Source organism: Hemiscyllium ocellatum, chromosome 19 (assembly GCF_020745735.1).
Source record: "Hemiscyllium ocellatum isolate sHemOce1 chromosome 19, sHemOce1.pat.X.cur, whole genome shotgun sequence".
In the NCBI taxonomy this organism is placed as follows: domain Eukaryota; kingdom Metazoa; phylum Chordata; class Chondrichthyes; order Orectolobiformes; family Hemiscylliidae; genus Hemiscyllium; species Hemiscyllium ocellatum.
In genome coordinates this window covers 48,030,131-48,046,979 of record NC_083419.1, presented here as the reverse complement: position 1 = coordinate 48,046,979, position 16,849 = coordinate 48,030,131, and the positions used below count along the sequence as shown (strand labels likewise).

Genomic DNA, 16,849 nt, shown 5'->3' with positions numbered 1-16,849 from the left:
GCACAATTTATTTTTAACATGCAGAATTAATATCTGATCTATCGATAATAGTCATGACCATGGATCAGAATCCTGGATAAACTATCGGCATAATCCCCTACTGTGTCAATTGCTTAGCACAGCATTAGCAATTATTGCACTGAAGTTAGAACAGTACCAAGTTCAGGAATGCTTTAGAAAGCAAAAATTTTTAAATTTCAAAGTTTTAGAAGTCCGGCATCTGGCAAAGTGCATCATTTGCTAACCCCCCTCCCAATTGAGGGCTCTTTTCAATCAATATTTGAAGAAAGTGGAACATACATTTAAGACTTCTTCCAGATGGCCATGGAGAAAGAATAAGAAGGTGAAGGACTATCTGTAACAACGACCTGTGACTACAGTATAGCATAGCTACTGCTGCGTTTTCTGCTACAACAACCTGGTCTTCCTGTTAAATGTGTGGATACTTCGGCATGTTTTAACTGGCCTGAACTTCACTGTGGTTTAGCCAAATGAGTAATTTTTGGCAGCTGATTTAGAAACAGCTTATGGAAAGTTACATTTTGGCCAAAAATTCACAACAATTATAGTCTTAACTTAAGTGTGAATATTTTGCATTGTTTTTGTGCAATGTAAAAATCAACACCAATGGTCCAATGGACTAATGAGCCAATTAGTAGCTAAAAAAAAAGCATTTCAAACATGAAGGGTACATCTCTTTGTCTCACAACTCATTGTCTTTCAGTCTCTGCAAACTTTGAACTGCTCTTCAGAGACCTCCACACAGTCATGTAATTAGTCCCATCCTGATCTCATGACAAAATTGTTGTCATTAATTTTGGAACAGTCAAATATAGCAAGCACTTTAGAACTCCACAGTCATGAACGTTAAAATGTTGCCATTTTCAGAATGCTGGCTTTCAGCATAAATTACATGCAATAAAAAAACCCACAGGAATTCAATACACAACTCTTAGCAAGAGTAAAGACACTCTTAGAAAGAACATATAAAGAAAAAAGGTCTAAAAATACTACATGAAAGAATTGTAAATGATAATTTACTCGGTGCAGATATAAATAAAGGAAAGTTATAGTTTGGAGAATTGAAGAGCCTTACTTAAATGATAAGGAGCAGGCAGCCTCAGGAACCGTGTGTGTGCAGACACCCACAGCCTGAGATATGCCAGATTGGTATCTCAGTCTGCAAGTAGCAATATTGGCTTTAAAGCACAAGATAAAATACAGATCAATCTCAATTTTAGACATGCCTTTTTACTTAGTCTCTGAGTGAACATTCCTGATTTTTAGTGATATAGAGAGCTTTAAGATTTCTTGCTCTTTATATTTCAGCTTTGCTAATGAGCTGGTATTTTACTTGTACTGAAATTCCTTCAGAACTTTGGAATTTAATGGATGAAATTTGCGATGTAATTTGTCTGAACTATTTTACTTGGTCTGATAGTGCAGTAACCTTTGACACCCATATGTAATTTAAATGCTGCAGGTTGTTAGTCCACTTCTAGTTTAACGTTCCAAACTTCTTTTCAATGGCATTCGTCTTCCCTAGAAAGATTACTGTCTGTTCTTCAAATTTATTGTTATATCCTCCATAATCTGAAGCACTGAAACAAGCTGGAGACATAAAAAAAAAACCTGCTGTGGTCTTTCTGTTTTCTGGAATGTTTCCAGGAGTGGCATAATTTCTTCTTTTACAACTTTCCTGCTGCTTTGTGTTTAGGGTATAAAGGGTGATTGGGGGTGGCTTGTCTCTCAAAAACAAGCTGCTTGAGTCCATGCCCTCTGTGCTAGAAATTTTTATTACAGCTACTCTGTATACACATTAGACCTACATTTCGGAAATGACTGCCAGACTACTCAGACCTCAGACTAGCCCACAAACCCACCAACATACTAAAACAGCAGCTAATGAACTTGAGAGACCAACAAGCAACAAGCAAAACTAATGTCATTTACAAAATACCATGCAAGGACTGTAACAAACACTACATTTGACAAAAAGGTATGAAAACTAGCCACCAGGATACATGAACACCAACAAGCCACAAAACGACATGACCCTCTCTCATTAGTATCCTTATATACAGATGAGGAAGGGCACCACTTCGACTGGGGCAACACATCCATCCTAGGCCAAGCCTAACACAGACTCGCACGAGAATTTCTAGAAGCATGGCATTCCAACCGGAACTCTTATCAACAAACACATCGAGTTAAACCCCATCTACCATCACCTGAGAAAAAGATCAGGAAGTGACATCACCACAGGAAATGACACCGCCAACCCAAAGAAACCCAAACATATAAATAGAAAGCATGAATTATCTGCAGTGCTTCGCCTGAGGCCCACTGAAGGTGTTATCTAGTAGGGTGACAAAATGCCTGGAAATGAACCTTCCAGCTCAGCGAGCAAACCTACATCCAGAACCTCAACCTGAGCTACAAATCTTCTCAAAACTCGCTAAGACCTTCACAAGATGGTAGAGCTTCCAATCCTTCCAGATTTTACCACAAAATCACGTGCTCATTGTTATATCATCATCACATATGGTAACTGATTACTCGATGCTGGTATTATAAATTGAGGCATAAAGTACTAAAGTAAGGAAGTTATGCTATATCTGTTTCAGCATCCGTAGGAGTATTGTATATAATTCTGGGCACCACACTTCAGGAAGAACGTGAAGGCATTGGAGAGAAAATAGTTTTGCAAGAGTGTTTCTATGGGATGAAAGCTATGTGGATGATTTGGTGAAGCTAGGGTCTGTCCTTCTTAGAACAGAAACACTTGTGAAGAAATTTGATAAAACTGTTCAAACTCACGAGGAACCAGGAGAAAGTTGACAAAGTGGAGGTGGCGGAAGCATGCACGTTAGCAACGTTTAAGGCCTACCTTGATAGACACATGAACGTGAGGTAAACAGAGGGATCAAAACCACGCAAGGGCAATAAGTTGCGGGTCTAAATAGGGAATAGGAATCAGCATAGGGTTGGTGGGCCGAAGGGTGTGTTCCTGCACTGTACTGTATTGGGAGCAACTTTCCCAATTAGCTGAAGAGTTGAGAATCAAAAGGTACTGATTTCAGGTGACTGATAAAAGAATAATAGAACATACAAAAATCCTTTCCGCAGTTGGTGGAAAGGATTCCAAACTAATCTATTTTATTGAGCATCTTAGAGGAGTCATTAAAAGGAGGACACGATGATATTGGTAGAGGGCTCCTCTTAGTCTGTATGAAAAATGAAAGGATGACAAGGTCTGCAAAAACAATTGCTGCAGGTGAGGAACAGCAGGATGAGGAAGGAAAGATAGATTCCTTTCCTTTTGTAAATACAAGATATTCCCCTTCCCTCCTGTTCTAGACCTCCTTCTCTAATGCCACTTCCAAAAACTTGTGCACCATTTATTTCAGTTCCTGAGCTGTTGTGAAATATGCTACTGTATGCCAGCCACCCTTTCTGTTAGTTTCTGCATTATTCAGCATTATGCTGCTATGTGCCAATGCATCTTCAGTGAAAGTGCTCGTGAGGAGTCCATATGTACTGTTGTGCTTGAGTACTAAATTACAAGTTTCTGGTTTAACATATCCAGGCAAATTCAAGTTATGCCAACTAGGAATTAGGAACAAAGCTTTCAAACAAGCCAGTCCAATCTTTGGCCAAAATAATACAATAAAATACAATACAGTGCAGGAACACACCCTTTGGCCCACCAACCCTATGCTGATTCCTATTCTTTATTTGGACTCACAACTTATTGCCCTTGTGCGGTATTGATTCCTCTGTTTACCTCACACTCATGTGTCTATCAAGGTCGACCTTAAACATTGCTAACCTGCATGCTTCCACCACCTCCACTGGTACTGCACTTCCTCTGTAAACCTTCCCCCTCTCACCTTGAACCTGTGCCATCTTGTAGTTGACCTTTCCACCCTGTGAAAAAAAGTCTTTGACTATTCACCCTATCTATGCCTGTCATAATTTTGTAAACTTCTATCGGGCTGTCCCTCATTCCCGTCCATTACTTTCACAGGAATATGCCTGTCCCACATTCTAATCAACTGTTCTTTAAAAAGAGTCTCACATGTCAGATGTGGATTTATTTTCAAACCCTGCTCTCAATCCACATTCTTCAATTTGTACCTAATTCAGTTAAAGCTGACCTTACCCCAATTTAACATCTTCATCCAAGGTCCATTCTTATCCTTATCCATAAGCATCCAAACAACTTACAGAATTATGGTCACTATTCCCAAAATGATCCCCTACTGAAACCTTGATCACTGGGCTGGGTTCATTTCCCAATACCAGATCCAGTATGGCCTCCTCCCTCATTGGACAACCTATATACTGTTTCAAAAAAACCCTCCTTGACTTATCTGACAAATTGCTCCCCATCCAACTCCCCGGCACTAAGGGAGTCCCAGTCAATATGATGGAAGTTAAGATCACCCACCACAATAACCATGTTACTTACATATCTTTCCAGAATCTGATTACATATATCTTCTTCTATCTCCCACTGGCAGCTGGGAGGTCTGTAGCACAATCCCAGCATTGTGATTGCACCCTTCCTACTCCAGAGCTCCAACCATAATGCCTCATTTCAAGATACTTTCAGGGTTTCCTCCCTCAACACAGCTGTGAAATGCTTCCTAACCAGTAATGTAACTCCCCCACCTCTTTTGTTTTTTCCTCTATCTCTTCTAAAACATAATATCCCAGAACATTGAGCTGCCAACCTTGTCCTTTCAACTATGCCTCTATGATAGCAGCAACATCATAACTGCGTGCATTAATTCAGGCTCTAAATTCATCCATGTTACCTGTTATACATCTTGCATTGAAACGTAATGAATAATTTTTAACAAATGAACAATTTTTGCTTTAATTATGATTTGATTATTATTAAACAGACCAGATTATGGACCACTTTTAAAAATAGATTTTAATTGATAACCCTATATAAATCAAGGTATAATTGTACTTTAAGCAGAAATTTGACAGTGCTCCCTCATCTTTTAGGTGCAAAATAGCATGGCAGTACCCAATATGGTGGGCAGAGTAGGCACACTTCCCTTGTGTTATAACCTTTTTGCTCGAAATTCTGTGCCTTATGGTCCTGTTGAAGAGGCAGTGCCTGGAAAGCTAGTGCTTCCAAATAAACCTGCTGGACTATAACCTGGTGTTGTGTGATTTTTAAAAAATATATTTTTATTGTACTGTTTTGTACTGTACCAAACAATACAATTCAAAACAGTACAAAAAAAACACAAGTTTTAAAAAAACTCACTCTCATGTACAAATGTATAAAAATATATAGAAAAATATAGAATAAAAAAACAAACTAGCTATTTAGCTAAATAAATAATAACCAACAACAAACTAATAAATAGTAATAACTCAACTCAGCCAAACAAGACACTCATACATTCGCATTTCCTCCTCCCTGGATATTGGACTCGTAAAACACAATCGATATATAAAAGCCCAGATTAGTGTGGCAGATAAATCTGCGTCCAGGTGTTCCAAAAAGGGCTGCCATGTCTCATACAAAATCTCAGTTTTGTGGTGTACCATGATTTGGAAATGCTGGTGTTGGACTGGGGTGTACAAAGTTAAAAATCATACAACACCAGGTTATAGTCCAACAGGTTTAATTGGAAGCACTAGCTTTCAGAGTGCTGATCCTTCATCCACCTGATGAAGGAGCATCGCTCCGAAAGCTAGCATCCAATTAAAACTGCTGGACTATAACCTGGTGCTGTGTGATTTTTAACTTTGTAGTGTATCATGCTTGTGAGAAAATCCAAGGGAATATGCTCCATAATAATCTTCTGCCATCTCATCAGATCCAGCGTGTGGCAGGGTCGAGGGAGAAGACCGGATACCCATCCTAGCAAAATATTCTTCCTTGCGCAGAAAGTGAGGATATTGAAAACATTTTTCTTATGCATGTCTGCAGGAAACACATTGGGCAGGCCCAGAAAAAGAGACAGAGGGCCTTTCTCCACCCTTACACCCAAAATCCTCTCCATTCCACCCGCCACTGCACTCAATATGTTTGAAGCCTACCACAAGACCAGAGACAATGGATAGGAGTGCTTGTACAGACCTTGCACTTGGGACATGTTGAAGATACTCCTGGTTTAAATTTCAACAAATGGTCTGGAGCCAACTGGACCCTGTGGAGAATCTTCATCTGTAAAGCATGGATCCTATTGCAAATTGATATCTTTCTTACATTTTTCCAAATATCTTCCCATGCCTCTGAGGAAACTTCAATACCTAACTCTCTCCCACACCCTCCAGAGTTGATCGAACTCAACTGAAGGGACACCCCCCCCAATTGATGATATAAAGTACTGTCAGAAAGTGTAGTCTTAGCACTGAGAACCCCCCTCTCTATGTCAGATTTGTAAGGATCAGTTGAAAGTGTAGTCTTTTTTTGAATGAAATCCCTAATTTGAAAAAAGCGAAAGTGGTCCCTATTAGATAACTCATATTTCCGTACTAACTGATTGAAGGACATCATTACGTCTCCCTCAAATAAATCGCCCATCTAAGACACACTCCTAGCTGCCCAATGTCTGAAACTTGAATCTATCATCCCCAGTTGAAAACCCAGCATACTTGTGTAAAAGAAAATGTTTTGCTAGTATTGCCTTTCCTCTGCCAAATCGCCCTCCATGCTTTAACAGTATGAATAACTATAGGGTTATAGCAATATTCCCTAATTGCCCTCATTTTGTCCAAAAACAGCAAACTGGTAAAGGGACACCTTGCCTGGGAGGCTTCGGAACCTAACCACATTAAAAGAGCATCCCCTCAAGCCCAATCACTCACGTACGATGAAAGCCAGCTCAGTTGGTAATGTTTAATGTCCGGAAGGTCCACTCCCCCAATCTGTGAGGCAATTGCAGTTTAGCTAATTTAATGAGGGGCTGCTTACGATGCCAAATAAAGGAGCTGAACCAGCCATTCAGTGTCCTGAATATTTGCTTATCGAAAATCAGGGGGAGCATCCGTACAGATATAGCAAACGGGGGAGAATATTCATCTTAATAAGCAATATCCAACAAAACCACGAGACTGGGAGCGCCTCCCATCTTTGAAGGTCTTGCTTGATTTTGTCAAATAATTAAACAAAGTTGGCTTTGAATGGCTGATCCAGAACTGGAGTAATGAATATGTCCAAATCACAAAATCCTGCTGTGATCACTTAAATGGGAATCGATATTAGCCCTCAATATCTAGCTCCTTTGTAAGACCACCCATCAGCATAGCCTCTGATTTTGCAAAATTAATCTAGTACCCCGAAAAGGCGCCAAACGCACTGATGCATTGTATCAGGTAAGACACTGAAACTGCTGGATTTGACAAAACAAAATTAGGACATCGTCTGCATAAACAAAATCTTATGTAATTTTGACGCCACTTCTGGAGCTGATATATTAAGATCCCTACAAATGGCCTCTGCCAATGGTTCAATCACCAATGTAAAAAGCAGTGGTGAAAGGGAACAGCCCTGTTGGCTGCCCCTAAAAATGTTAAAATTGCTTGATCGTACCCCAATGGTGACGACCGTTGTGAGAGGGCCAGTGTAGAGAGCCTTTACCCATCTTATAAAGACTTCGCCCAAACCAAACCGCTCCAGAGCATCAAAAAGATACAGCCACTCAACATGGTCAAATGTCTTCTCTGCATCTAGATAAATCACCAATCTCTGTATTGACTGTTGTTGACATGCTTGAATTACATTAAGCAGCCTCCTAACATTATTGGAGGATCTGTGGCCCTTTATGAAGCCCATCTGGTCCTCTTTAACAATAAAAGGTAATACAGTCTGCAGCCTTAATGCGAGGGTCTTAGAGAGGATTTTAAAGTCCACATTTAAAAGTGAAATGGGCCTGTACAAAGCACAGTCCTCCGGGGCCTTCCCTTTTTTAAGAATAAACGAAATATTGGCCTCTCTCAGAAATGGCAGGAGACAATCATGACTGTATGAGTAATTAAACATATTGAACATCAGGCCTGACAATATGTTTATAAATTCCTTATAGAATTCGCTGGGAAGTCCATCAGGAGCAGGCGCTTTTCCACTCTGAAGCTGCGTCACAGTTTCCTGCACTTCTTGCTCTGATAAGGGGGCATTGAGAAAGGACTCTTGTTTGGGGGTCACGCCCAAGAGCTTCACATTCTTAAAAAAATTTCCATTTTGGCTCTCCCCTCCTCACAACCCTCAGATTGGTATAACTTAGGGTAAAATCTCTAAAATGCCACATTAATCTTTTTAAGTCACAGGTCACATTCCCAGACCTTTCCCTGATCGCCATAATGGCTTGTGGGGCACTCCTTTTCCTAGCAAGATATGCTAAATACTTGCCTGGCCTGTCACCATGCTCATATAACCTTCGCTTTGCAAAAGCAAGTTCCTTTGCCGTCTGCATGAGTATAGAATTCAATGTAGACCACAGCGCTGTAATCCTCTGTAGCTTGACCAACGAGGGCCTGTCAAAGTAAGCCTTCTCGGCTGTCTTCAAGTGAGCTTCGAGGAGACGTTGCTGCTCATCCTTCTGTTGCTTCCTACTGGCAGAGTAGGAAATAACTAATACCCAGCATAGGCTTTGGCAGTTTCCCAAAGGATGGATGGACTACTAACCGAGTCTGAATTATGTCTAGGAACAGCTGAACTTCCCTAGAGAAGTACTCCACAAACTTATTATCCTTGAGGATAAAGGGATCCATTTGCCAGTGCCTTGAACCCACTGTAATGTCCTTAATCTTAACCAACAAATACACTGAGCATGATCAGAGATGGTAATATTACCAATCGTACAAGATGCCACCAAGTCCAGGGTTGCCATGGGGGTCAGAAAAAAAATCAATTCTGGTGTGACATCTGTGCGGATTGGAGAAAAATGTAAAATCCCTGCCTGTAGGGTGGAGATGCCTCCAGATGTCCATCAACCCTAACTCCACTATTTGTTTAGTTTATATAGAGGGTATCGGGGGATCTTTGGGCAGTCTGCCTCCTGTGGGATCCATGAGACAGTTAAAATCTCCCCCTATAATGATGTGTCGGGACTCGAGATTGCTCAGTTTAGAAAATGCATCTACCAATAATTTGAGGGGATAGGCCAGAGGGCAGTAAACATTTAAAACACCATATTCTTCCCCGTTTATCAGGGTTCTGAGAATTACAAACCTCCCGCGTGGGTCTTTAACACACTCCAGTAACTTAAATGGAAGATTCCTCCCAACCAATATAGCCACTCTCTTACTTCTGGTATTAAATGATGAAAAGTAAACCTGATCAAAGCCATTCTGCTGTAATTTCAAATGTTCCCTATCATCCAACTGTGTCTCCTGTAACAAAGCAATATCCACCTTCTTCTTTCTAAGACTCAAATGTACCTTCTTCTTAATTGGTGAGTGACTCCCCTTGATATTCCAGATGCACCATTTAATCAAGTCATTAACCATAATCTTCTGCAGTAATATTTAAATTCCAGAGAGGAGGAACTCGAATCACAAATCACTGAACCTTAGTATCACAAGCTACACTGAACATAAAATCTATATAAACTAAAACCATTACATTTAACAAACCTACAAAGCTATCAAAGATTATATACAACAAAATCCAAAAAAACAAACTAACATATAAAGCGCCAATGGCGCTGAATAGGGGAACTCACCCCCTGCTCAGGGGGGTAACTACCCATCCCAAACTGCCTATAAGTAGGCACCTAGCCATCCCAGCCTTCTTCCCTTCTCCTAGCCAGAGCTGCACCACAAACACAGACAGGAAAGAAATAAAACATACCATAGAATAGCAATATGAATAAAGAAAACATCTTTAAAGAAAATAAAAGGGGTGAATACCCCATCTATCCTTTGATATACCTTAACTTAGAAATTGAAAATATACATCTCAACTGCCCCCAAACATAGTTTAAACCAAAATATTACCAATAGGGAAAAAAAAAGAAAGTTCCAACTGGACTTGCTCTGTTTCTTTTACAAAATGACAAAGGCATACCCAAAAAACACTACCATTTATACATATTAAATTGTTCGGATTAGGTTAATTTGTCCACAAAGTCTCTTGCCTTCTCCAATGTGTCAAAGAGATGTATGGATCCACCTAAGGTGAGCCGACGCACCACCGGATACCTCAGAGAGCACTGAATCCCAAGCTCCCTCAGTCTTCTCTTGACACTGACATAAGATTTTCTTTTCTGGATCAACACCGCTGAAAAGTCCTGGAAGAACATGATCTTAGAGCCCTTGTAAATTAGGGCCTTTGGATCCTTTGAGGAGAAAGTGAGGACTGCAGACGCTGGAGATCAGAGCTGAAAATGTGTTGCTGGAAAAGCGCAGCAGGTCAGGCAGCATCCGAGGAACAGGAGAATCGACGTTTTGGGCATAAGCCCTTCTTCAGGACTCTTGTGGAGAGTGGAGGAGAACTCCTTCAAGGTAGGCATCCTTGCAAGAGGATTCGGAGTAAGGTTAAAATCAACTAGGCAAAAATGAGAACTGCAGATGCTGGAAATCAGAGTCTAGATTAGAGTGGTGCTGGAAAAGCACAGCAGGTCAGGCAGCATCCGAGGAGCAGGAAAATTGACATTTCGGGCAAAAGCCCTTCATCAGGACTGCATTATGACCTGGTGAGCCCTCTCAATCTTCAAGCCTGTCATTCCAGCCTCCAAGTTAAGGAATTCCAGCAACCAGTCCTCAATGAATTCCGCTGGCCGCTCACTTTCCTTACCCTCCAGCAGACCTACGATCTGAATATTTTTTCTCCTACCCCTATTCTCAAGATCATCCACTTGGTCACACAAATTATCGACCTGCGTCTCCAGGGCTTGGATCCTATCCTTGGCTGAACTGGCATCAGCTTCCACCACTGTGACCCTGTGCTCAACCTCATCCGTCCTCTTTTCCAGGTCTCCCAGCTGCTGTTCATGCTTCTGCAGCATGATAGAGATCAGGGCCAGCTTCTCCTCTATTTGTTTCCCCAACATCTCACGAGATTTTGCGAGTTCCTTCACCAGGGCCTGGAAAGTAATCAATTCCAAGGATCCTGCAGGCTGGGCCGTGGGCCTGGTCTCGGACACTCCTCCTCCATTTTTTGGCATCTCTGGATGGCAGGAAATGCAAGTAAGTTAACTTTTCAAAGTTTCTTGGGACTCCACGATCTTTCTGGAGTCCCAGGTTGAGCAGATTGAAGCTTGTGTTGCAGTGCAGAGCTCTGCAGTGCGATCCTCCTAGATTGCCGCCATCTTGGATCCCTCGTTGTGTGATTTTTAACTCTGTCCACCCCAATCCAACACCGGCACATCCAAATCATGATATCTGTTGTGTTAAAATTGTGCAGCAAAGGGAGAAAAAGGAGGTTCCCATAGCACTCATGGCCATTTGTGCCCAATTTGCAAAACAGGACTGCCCTAAATAGAAGCCCAGGAAAACATAAACAACACCTAAGCTGGGGGTGAGAACTGGCAAGCAACATTTGCTTCACGCAAAAAAAAGCAGGTAAAGCCATCACAAACAAAACTATCGACCACTCCTTGACTTTAAATCATTGAATTTTCCATTATCGACATCCCATGGTTCACTATTGACCTGAAACTCAGCCACTTGGATGAGCCTCATAAATGTATGGCTACTAGAAAGAGTAAAAGGTTGGATATAGTGCAGTAAATCATCTTACAGCTCCACCAAGTGTCCACAGAATTTGTAAGGCACAAGAGTTTCTTTTTCATTTCCCTGGATGGTTGCAGTGCACCAACCCTGAAGAATCTATTCAGGACAAGATGAGCTGCTTGGACAATATGCCATCCACCAGGCTAAGTATTCACTTCCATTCTCAAACCCACCTTCCCTCCTATCAATATACTATGATTGTGGGCTGTGCTATCTACAACACTGCAGAAACTCTTCCAAGACTTCTGACATTGCATCTCCAAAACCTGCAACCTCTAACATCCAGCCTGTTCAAGGCAACAGCTTCCTGAGAGTATCATCACCTTCACGATCTTGTCTAAGATACATACCATCTTGACCTGGACATACATTTCTATTGAAAATTCTTGGATATTTGACCCAATAGCTATGCGAAGGTACCCTGACCATATGGGCTATACAGGTTCAAAATGGATGCTCTTCAGAACCTTCTTCGGGCCAGGCAAGTTCGGCAATGAATAGCATTACAAGTGATGGCTCATAATACAAAAAAAATGATGCAGCCTAACTAGTGTTCCTAAGGGACCCATTCTCTATGTCAAAAAAGCCAAGTTATTAAAAAACAACCTGACAATGTGATGTCAGGAAGAACTCTTTTTGAAACCACTGCAGAGCTAAAATTTGTTGCTGAACCCTATTCAGCCTCCTTCCAACTGCTCCCATCATTTCGATAGCTTCCTTACACTCTCATTGTTTAGAAGATTAATATCTGTATGTTGAATTGGGCAGTAAGAGGCCTTCATAAAATTACAAACGTTTTATTGTAAATGTGTAGATGAACAGAAACACTGGTATCCACTTGTCCTTTCGGATCCTTTCCCTATCCAAAAGCCAAACATTTGTTATTATACACGTGTAGGGCGAGTGAAACTTGGACCCAAGTCTCCTGGCTCAGAGGAAAGGGAACCATCATTGTGCCAAAAGCATCCTTCATTATAAGAATTCAGCTCTTTTCTTTTAATATCCAGGAATGCTATCGCACACAACTGAACATTGGTTTCCCCTTCAACAAACCATTGGTGATTCTTTTTTCACCTACTTTCATTAGTAAGTCACGCTTGTTTTCCAATTTACATGCAAAGTCCATTAAGGGCAATGCAGATCACCAAAGGTGAGGGTCAAATAGGTAGAGAGGGTAGGGGCAAAATCAAAGTGGATTTGGAAGAAGTAAGAACCAAGCTCACATATATAAAGTTGAAAGAACACTACCTGCTTTCAGTCAATTCTGGAGATGTTCTGGTTTACCCTTAAAGGGACCTGCATTTCAAATATTAACATCATGGCCTACTTAAAAGCTGTTATTGTTGATATAAAGGTCTGAAGTTAAAGTCCTCCAGGCTAGTGACCTGTCCAACAAGCATCAAGAGCTCAATGTTTGTCATTGATTGGCAAAAACTACTTTCTAGACAGTGGCTTTACTCATCAGTGAATAAAGTTCAGAACATTATGTAAAGCATTGTAAGCAAGAAATTTCATTGCACATCAAGAAACTTGGAAAGAAAAATATGCATTACCTTTATCATGTTGGAGTTGCCTGAGTTTGTGCTATGTACCTCACATGCGAGGTTTTCCCTGGCCATGTTTATACCATATGCACAATGCATCTCTTCAAGCTTTACCCAACAGCATTCTTCCTGCGCTATTCTGTAATGAGGAATGTGAGAAATTTTAATCTTCTTACAAAACAGGAAACAGAGGTAAAGTCAGCCAAGTCTCGGAAGTATTTTGCAGCTACAATTATATTAATGAGGCATGTTAACAATTGATCAGTGCCACATGTTACTCTGCAAAGGAAAAAGATTACTAAACTGAAAGAAAGTTTACCCACAGTAGCCCAGTGCTGTGGGATTTCAGAAAAGAAAGAATATTGAAGAGCAAAGAAAATGGGGGGGGGATTTAAGCTGTTAAATTTGAGGAAAGATTTGATCTGTAACAAGTTGGAGAAAAGCAAGGAAGTTATTAGAATTGTTTTAAAGGTTAACTGTCATTTTCTCACCCCTTTTTGCAATTTTTCTGAGTCATACAAGACTAGTATCAAACAACTTGTTTCAGCCTTTGTCAACTTCACTGAGGAACTAGTCATCAGGAAATGAATCAAAGTCAAGGTTATAAGTCCTCCATATTCTCTCCCCTGGTATTTGACATTGGGGATAACCAAGTGTGAGCTTAATAACTCTTCCTCAACTCATACAACTACTTCAGAGCCCATTGAGCAACTCCACTATAATATAATTAATGGACTAAGTGGGATAGATTGTGACTTTGTATGTTTGTGTAAAACTAGTAATAGCAAAGCAGCCACTGGTTTTACATTTCTTTTCATTTTTATTTTCATTTAAATCAATATAACACAGACCACAGATTCATTAACTTGAAATTTACACTGTTGTATAAAGTTAAAATCCAACCCAGTAGATTTGAAGTATAGTAATTTGGCAAATTTGAGTTAAAGGATTTTTGTCCATCTTTGCTCACATTCTTAAAATGCTTCCAGTAAGCAAGCCTGTTTAACATAAAATCCTGAGGCAGTCATTAAAATTGACTTCAAAAGGTCAAACCTCAAAGGCATCCCTCCAGGGTGCCATTGAGGTTCTCGGGTTAAGGACAACTATTTCCTGAAAAAGGTTTAACATGAGCTTTCAACCTCAGTTGTTTTGACTCTGCACGTTATCAATATTAATTCCTGTTTTTCTAGTCTTTGTTTTTGTACCCCATTGTAGCCCTTGTGGTATTTCCTGTGTTTCCCAATGGTATTACCTTCTCCTCCCACAACCCCTCACCCATCATTAGCAACATTCATATTCATATTCACATTCACTTAGTCAGCTGTTTCATCAGTGTCAACAAAAGTCCATGGGATTTTGAATAACAATCACACTGTATACATCCAATCACTAGAAATTGGATAAGGCCCAAAAATGGGTATGGAGGTTGTGACACACCATTAATGTATGCCTATTAATTTCAATACAGAGAGTAACTTTGTACTAAATGTTCCTTTCAATGATTTCTTCATGCAATACTTAGTACATTGCTGAATGACTTCATATCTCAGCAGTGGGTGCAGAATTGAAAGATTGTATTACAAGATCAAGCTAAACAGCAGTTTTTAAAGATAGTCTTATATCTTAATGGGGAGATGCATTTTGAAAGGAGTTTTTGTAGTTTTCAGTTGTTTAGTTGATGTGTATTTGGTTTATGTATAGGTAAATAAAGCTTGGGTGTTGACCCAGAGCTTCATTTAGGCAGAGAAGCTGCTCGTAGCTGGGTTGAGTTGTAAATACAAGTGCAGACATTTTGTGATTGCAGTAATACTTTAAAGCACTGTAACCAAAATGTGTTTACACTTAGAAGCTTTTGTAATCTCTGCATTGCTCTCCAATAAGAAAAATATGCAACTGACAAAAAAGTCATGTCAATTTTAAGAAGCACAATGAATCGTAAAGTATGACCAAGGGAAAGCTCCAAGTTCTTTGTTGCAGCACCTTGGTGCAGAAGGTGGATAGCAAGCAAAAGGTCAGCTAATCCAAAGGGCCAAGGGGACTCAAGAGAGGTACAATACAGTTACTATACAGTCAATGCAAACAAGCTAGCTCTAAGGGTATGGATATGGTACTGCAAAAGCTTTACTGATTTTACATTGGTTAGTGCATTTTTCAATACATTACAACTGAATCACTAATCTCACAATGCTCACCAGCCTACCTTCATTCACATCCTAGCAAGCTCTATTAACCAGGACTCTTACTTCATTTATTGGTTTATCTCATCCTCCCACACTGAAATAACACCACAAAAGCCGGTATCCTGTCACTAAATCACCCTTTACTTAAATATGTAAAGTCCTTGACACTGATCCAGCTCCCTCAGAGCCAGCTCTCAGAGTGTTAGCACTCCTGTCTTTATCTGTCGGCTAGGGCTCCCTGATTGGAACAGATTAACAGCCCCATTCAGGGAAATCATATTACATAATGTCCACCTGGCTGACCTCGTTACAATCACTACACAGACTTCGCACATCTGCGAGCCTCATACTCATATCTCACACTTTGCTCAAATCAACCATGACAGCCTCACCACTCAAACACATTGCAGTGCACTCACTGGTGCATTGTCCTCTCTCTTGCATTATTAGATGGTATACAAACACAGGCAGCAGCAACTAAACACAAGTGACAGGCATGGCTGCTCTCTCAGATGGATAAGATGATAGTCTGCGTCTTTACAATAGCCATCACTGAGGCTATGGCACATGGCAAGAACCGAAATCTTTGAATAAAACAATGTCATAACAACAGAGAGAATTCCCAATTCTGAAACGATACAAGTCTACAACTTGGTCGCCTAGGACTAGAGCCAGATTTCTGCAGGCCATCTGAAAATCAGTAACCTTCTGTGGCCAGTTGAGCAGCACTGCATAGAAGCAGTACGCAAAAATGAGGACTGCTCCTCGGATGGTGCCTGACCTGCTGTGCTTTTCCAGCACCACTCTAATCTAGAAGCAGTAGGCCAGGCAAAAACACATAGAAGGATAGCTGTAAGGGAATATACAAGAATACCAAGGTGACATTGTATAAGACTTTTCTTTGATACAGTTGATTTGGAGGTTTTGCTTTGTGGATGTTATTAGTGATCATTAGCCTAATGATGCAAAAGGTTTTACAAACTGCATGCAGAACAAAATCAATAGTCACTTGTAAATGAGAATTAATTAAGGAAAGTGACATGCCTCACTGGGATAGCACGCTGGATATCCAGCCCTACTATTCCCAAATTCATCACAAAATCTAAAGGTTTTATTGATGTAAACAAAGTCCTCAATTTGTGTTTCTGATAGACTCAGGTTACAGAAAACATTGACCAGGGTTCTATACTTAACAATAATTACTATTTAAAGCAAAATAATAGATTCTAACTACAGGTAAACAATTATGAACTGTCAACATAACTATTAATTAAATTCTAATCCTCTTCTAAAAATCCGCTATACACATGTACAGACAGATAACAAAGAAATGGTGTTATGGTGGAGGTAAAGAAAAACTGAAGTAACAGTTCAATGTTGCTAGTCCTTTGGAGTGAATAGGATATATTTTTTATT

General features: G+C 40.3%; 1 protein-coding gene across 2 annotated transcripts in view; it reads right to left on the bottom strand.

Moving 5' to 3' along the window:
- fbln1 (fibulin 1) overlaps positions 1 to 16,849 on the bottom strand; it is a 173,736-nt gene that overhangs the window by 139,390 nt on the left and 17,497 nt on the right. For both annotated transcript variants that reach the window (XM_060839893.1, XM_060839892.1), the window contains exon 3: positions 13,263 to 13,392. In XM_060839893.1, the coding sequence (XP_060695876.1) occupies positions 13,263 to 13,392 (130 nt within the window). The remainder of the gene's footprint in view (positions 1 to 13,262; positions 13,393 to 16,849) is intronic.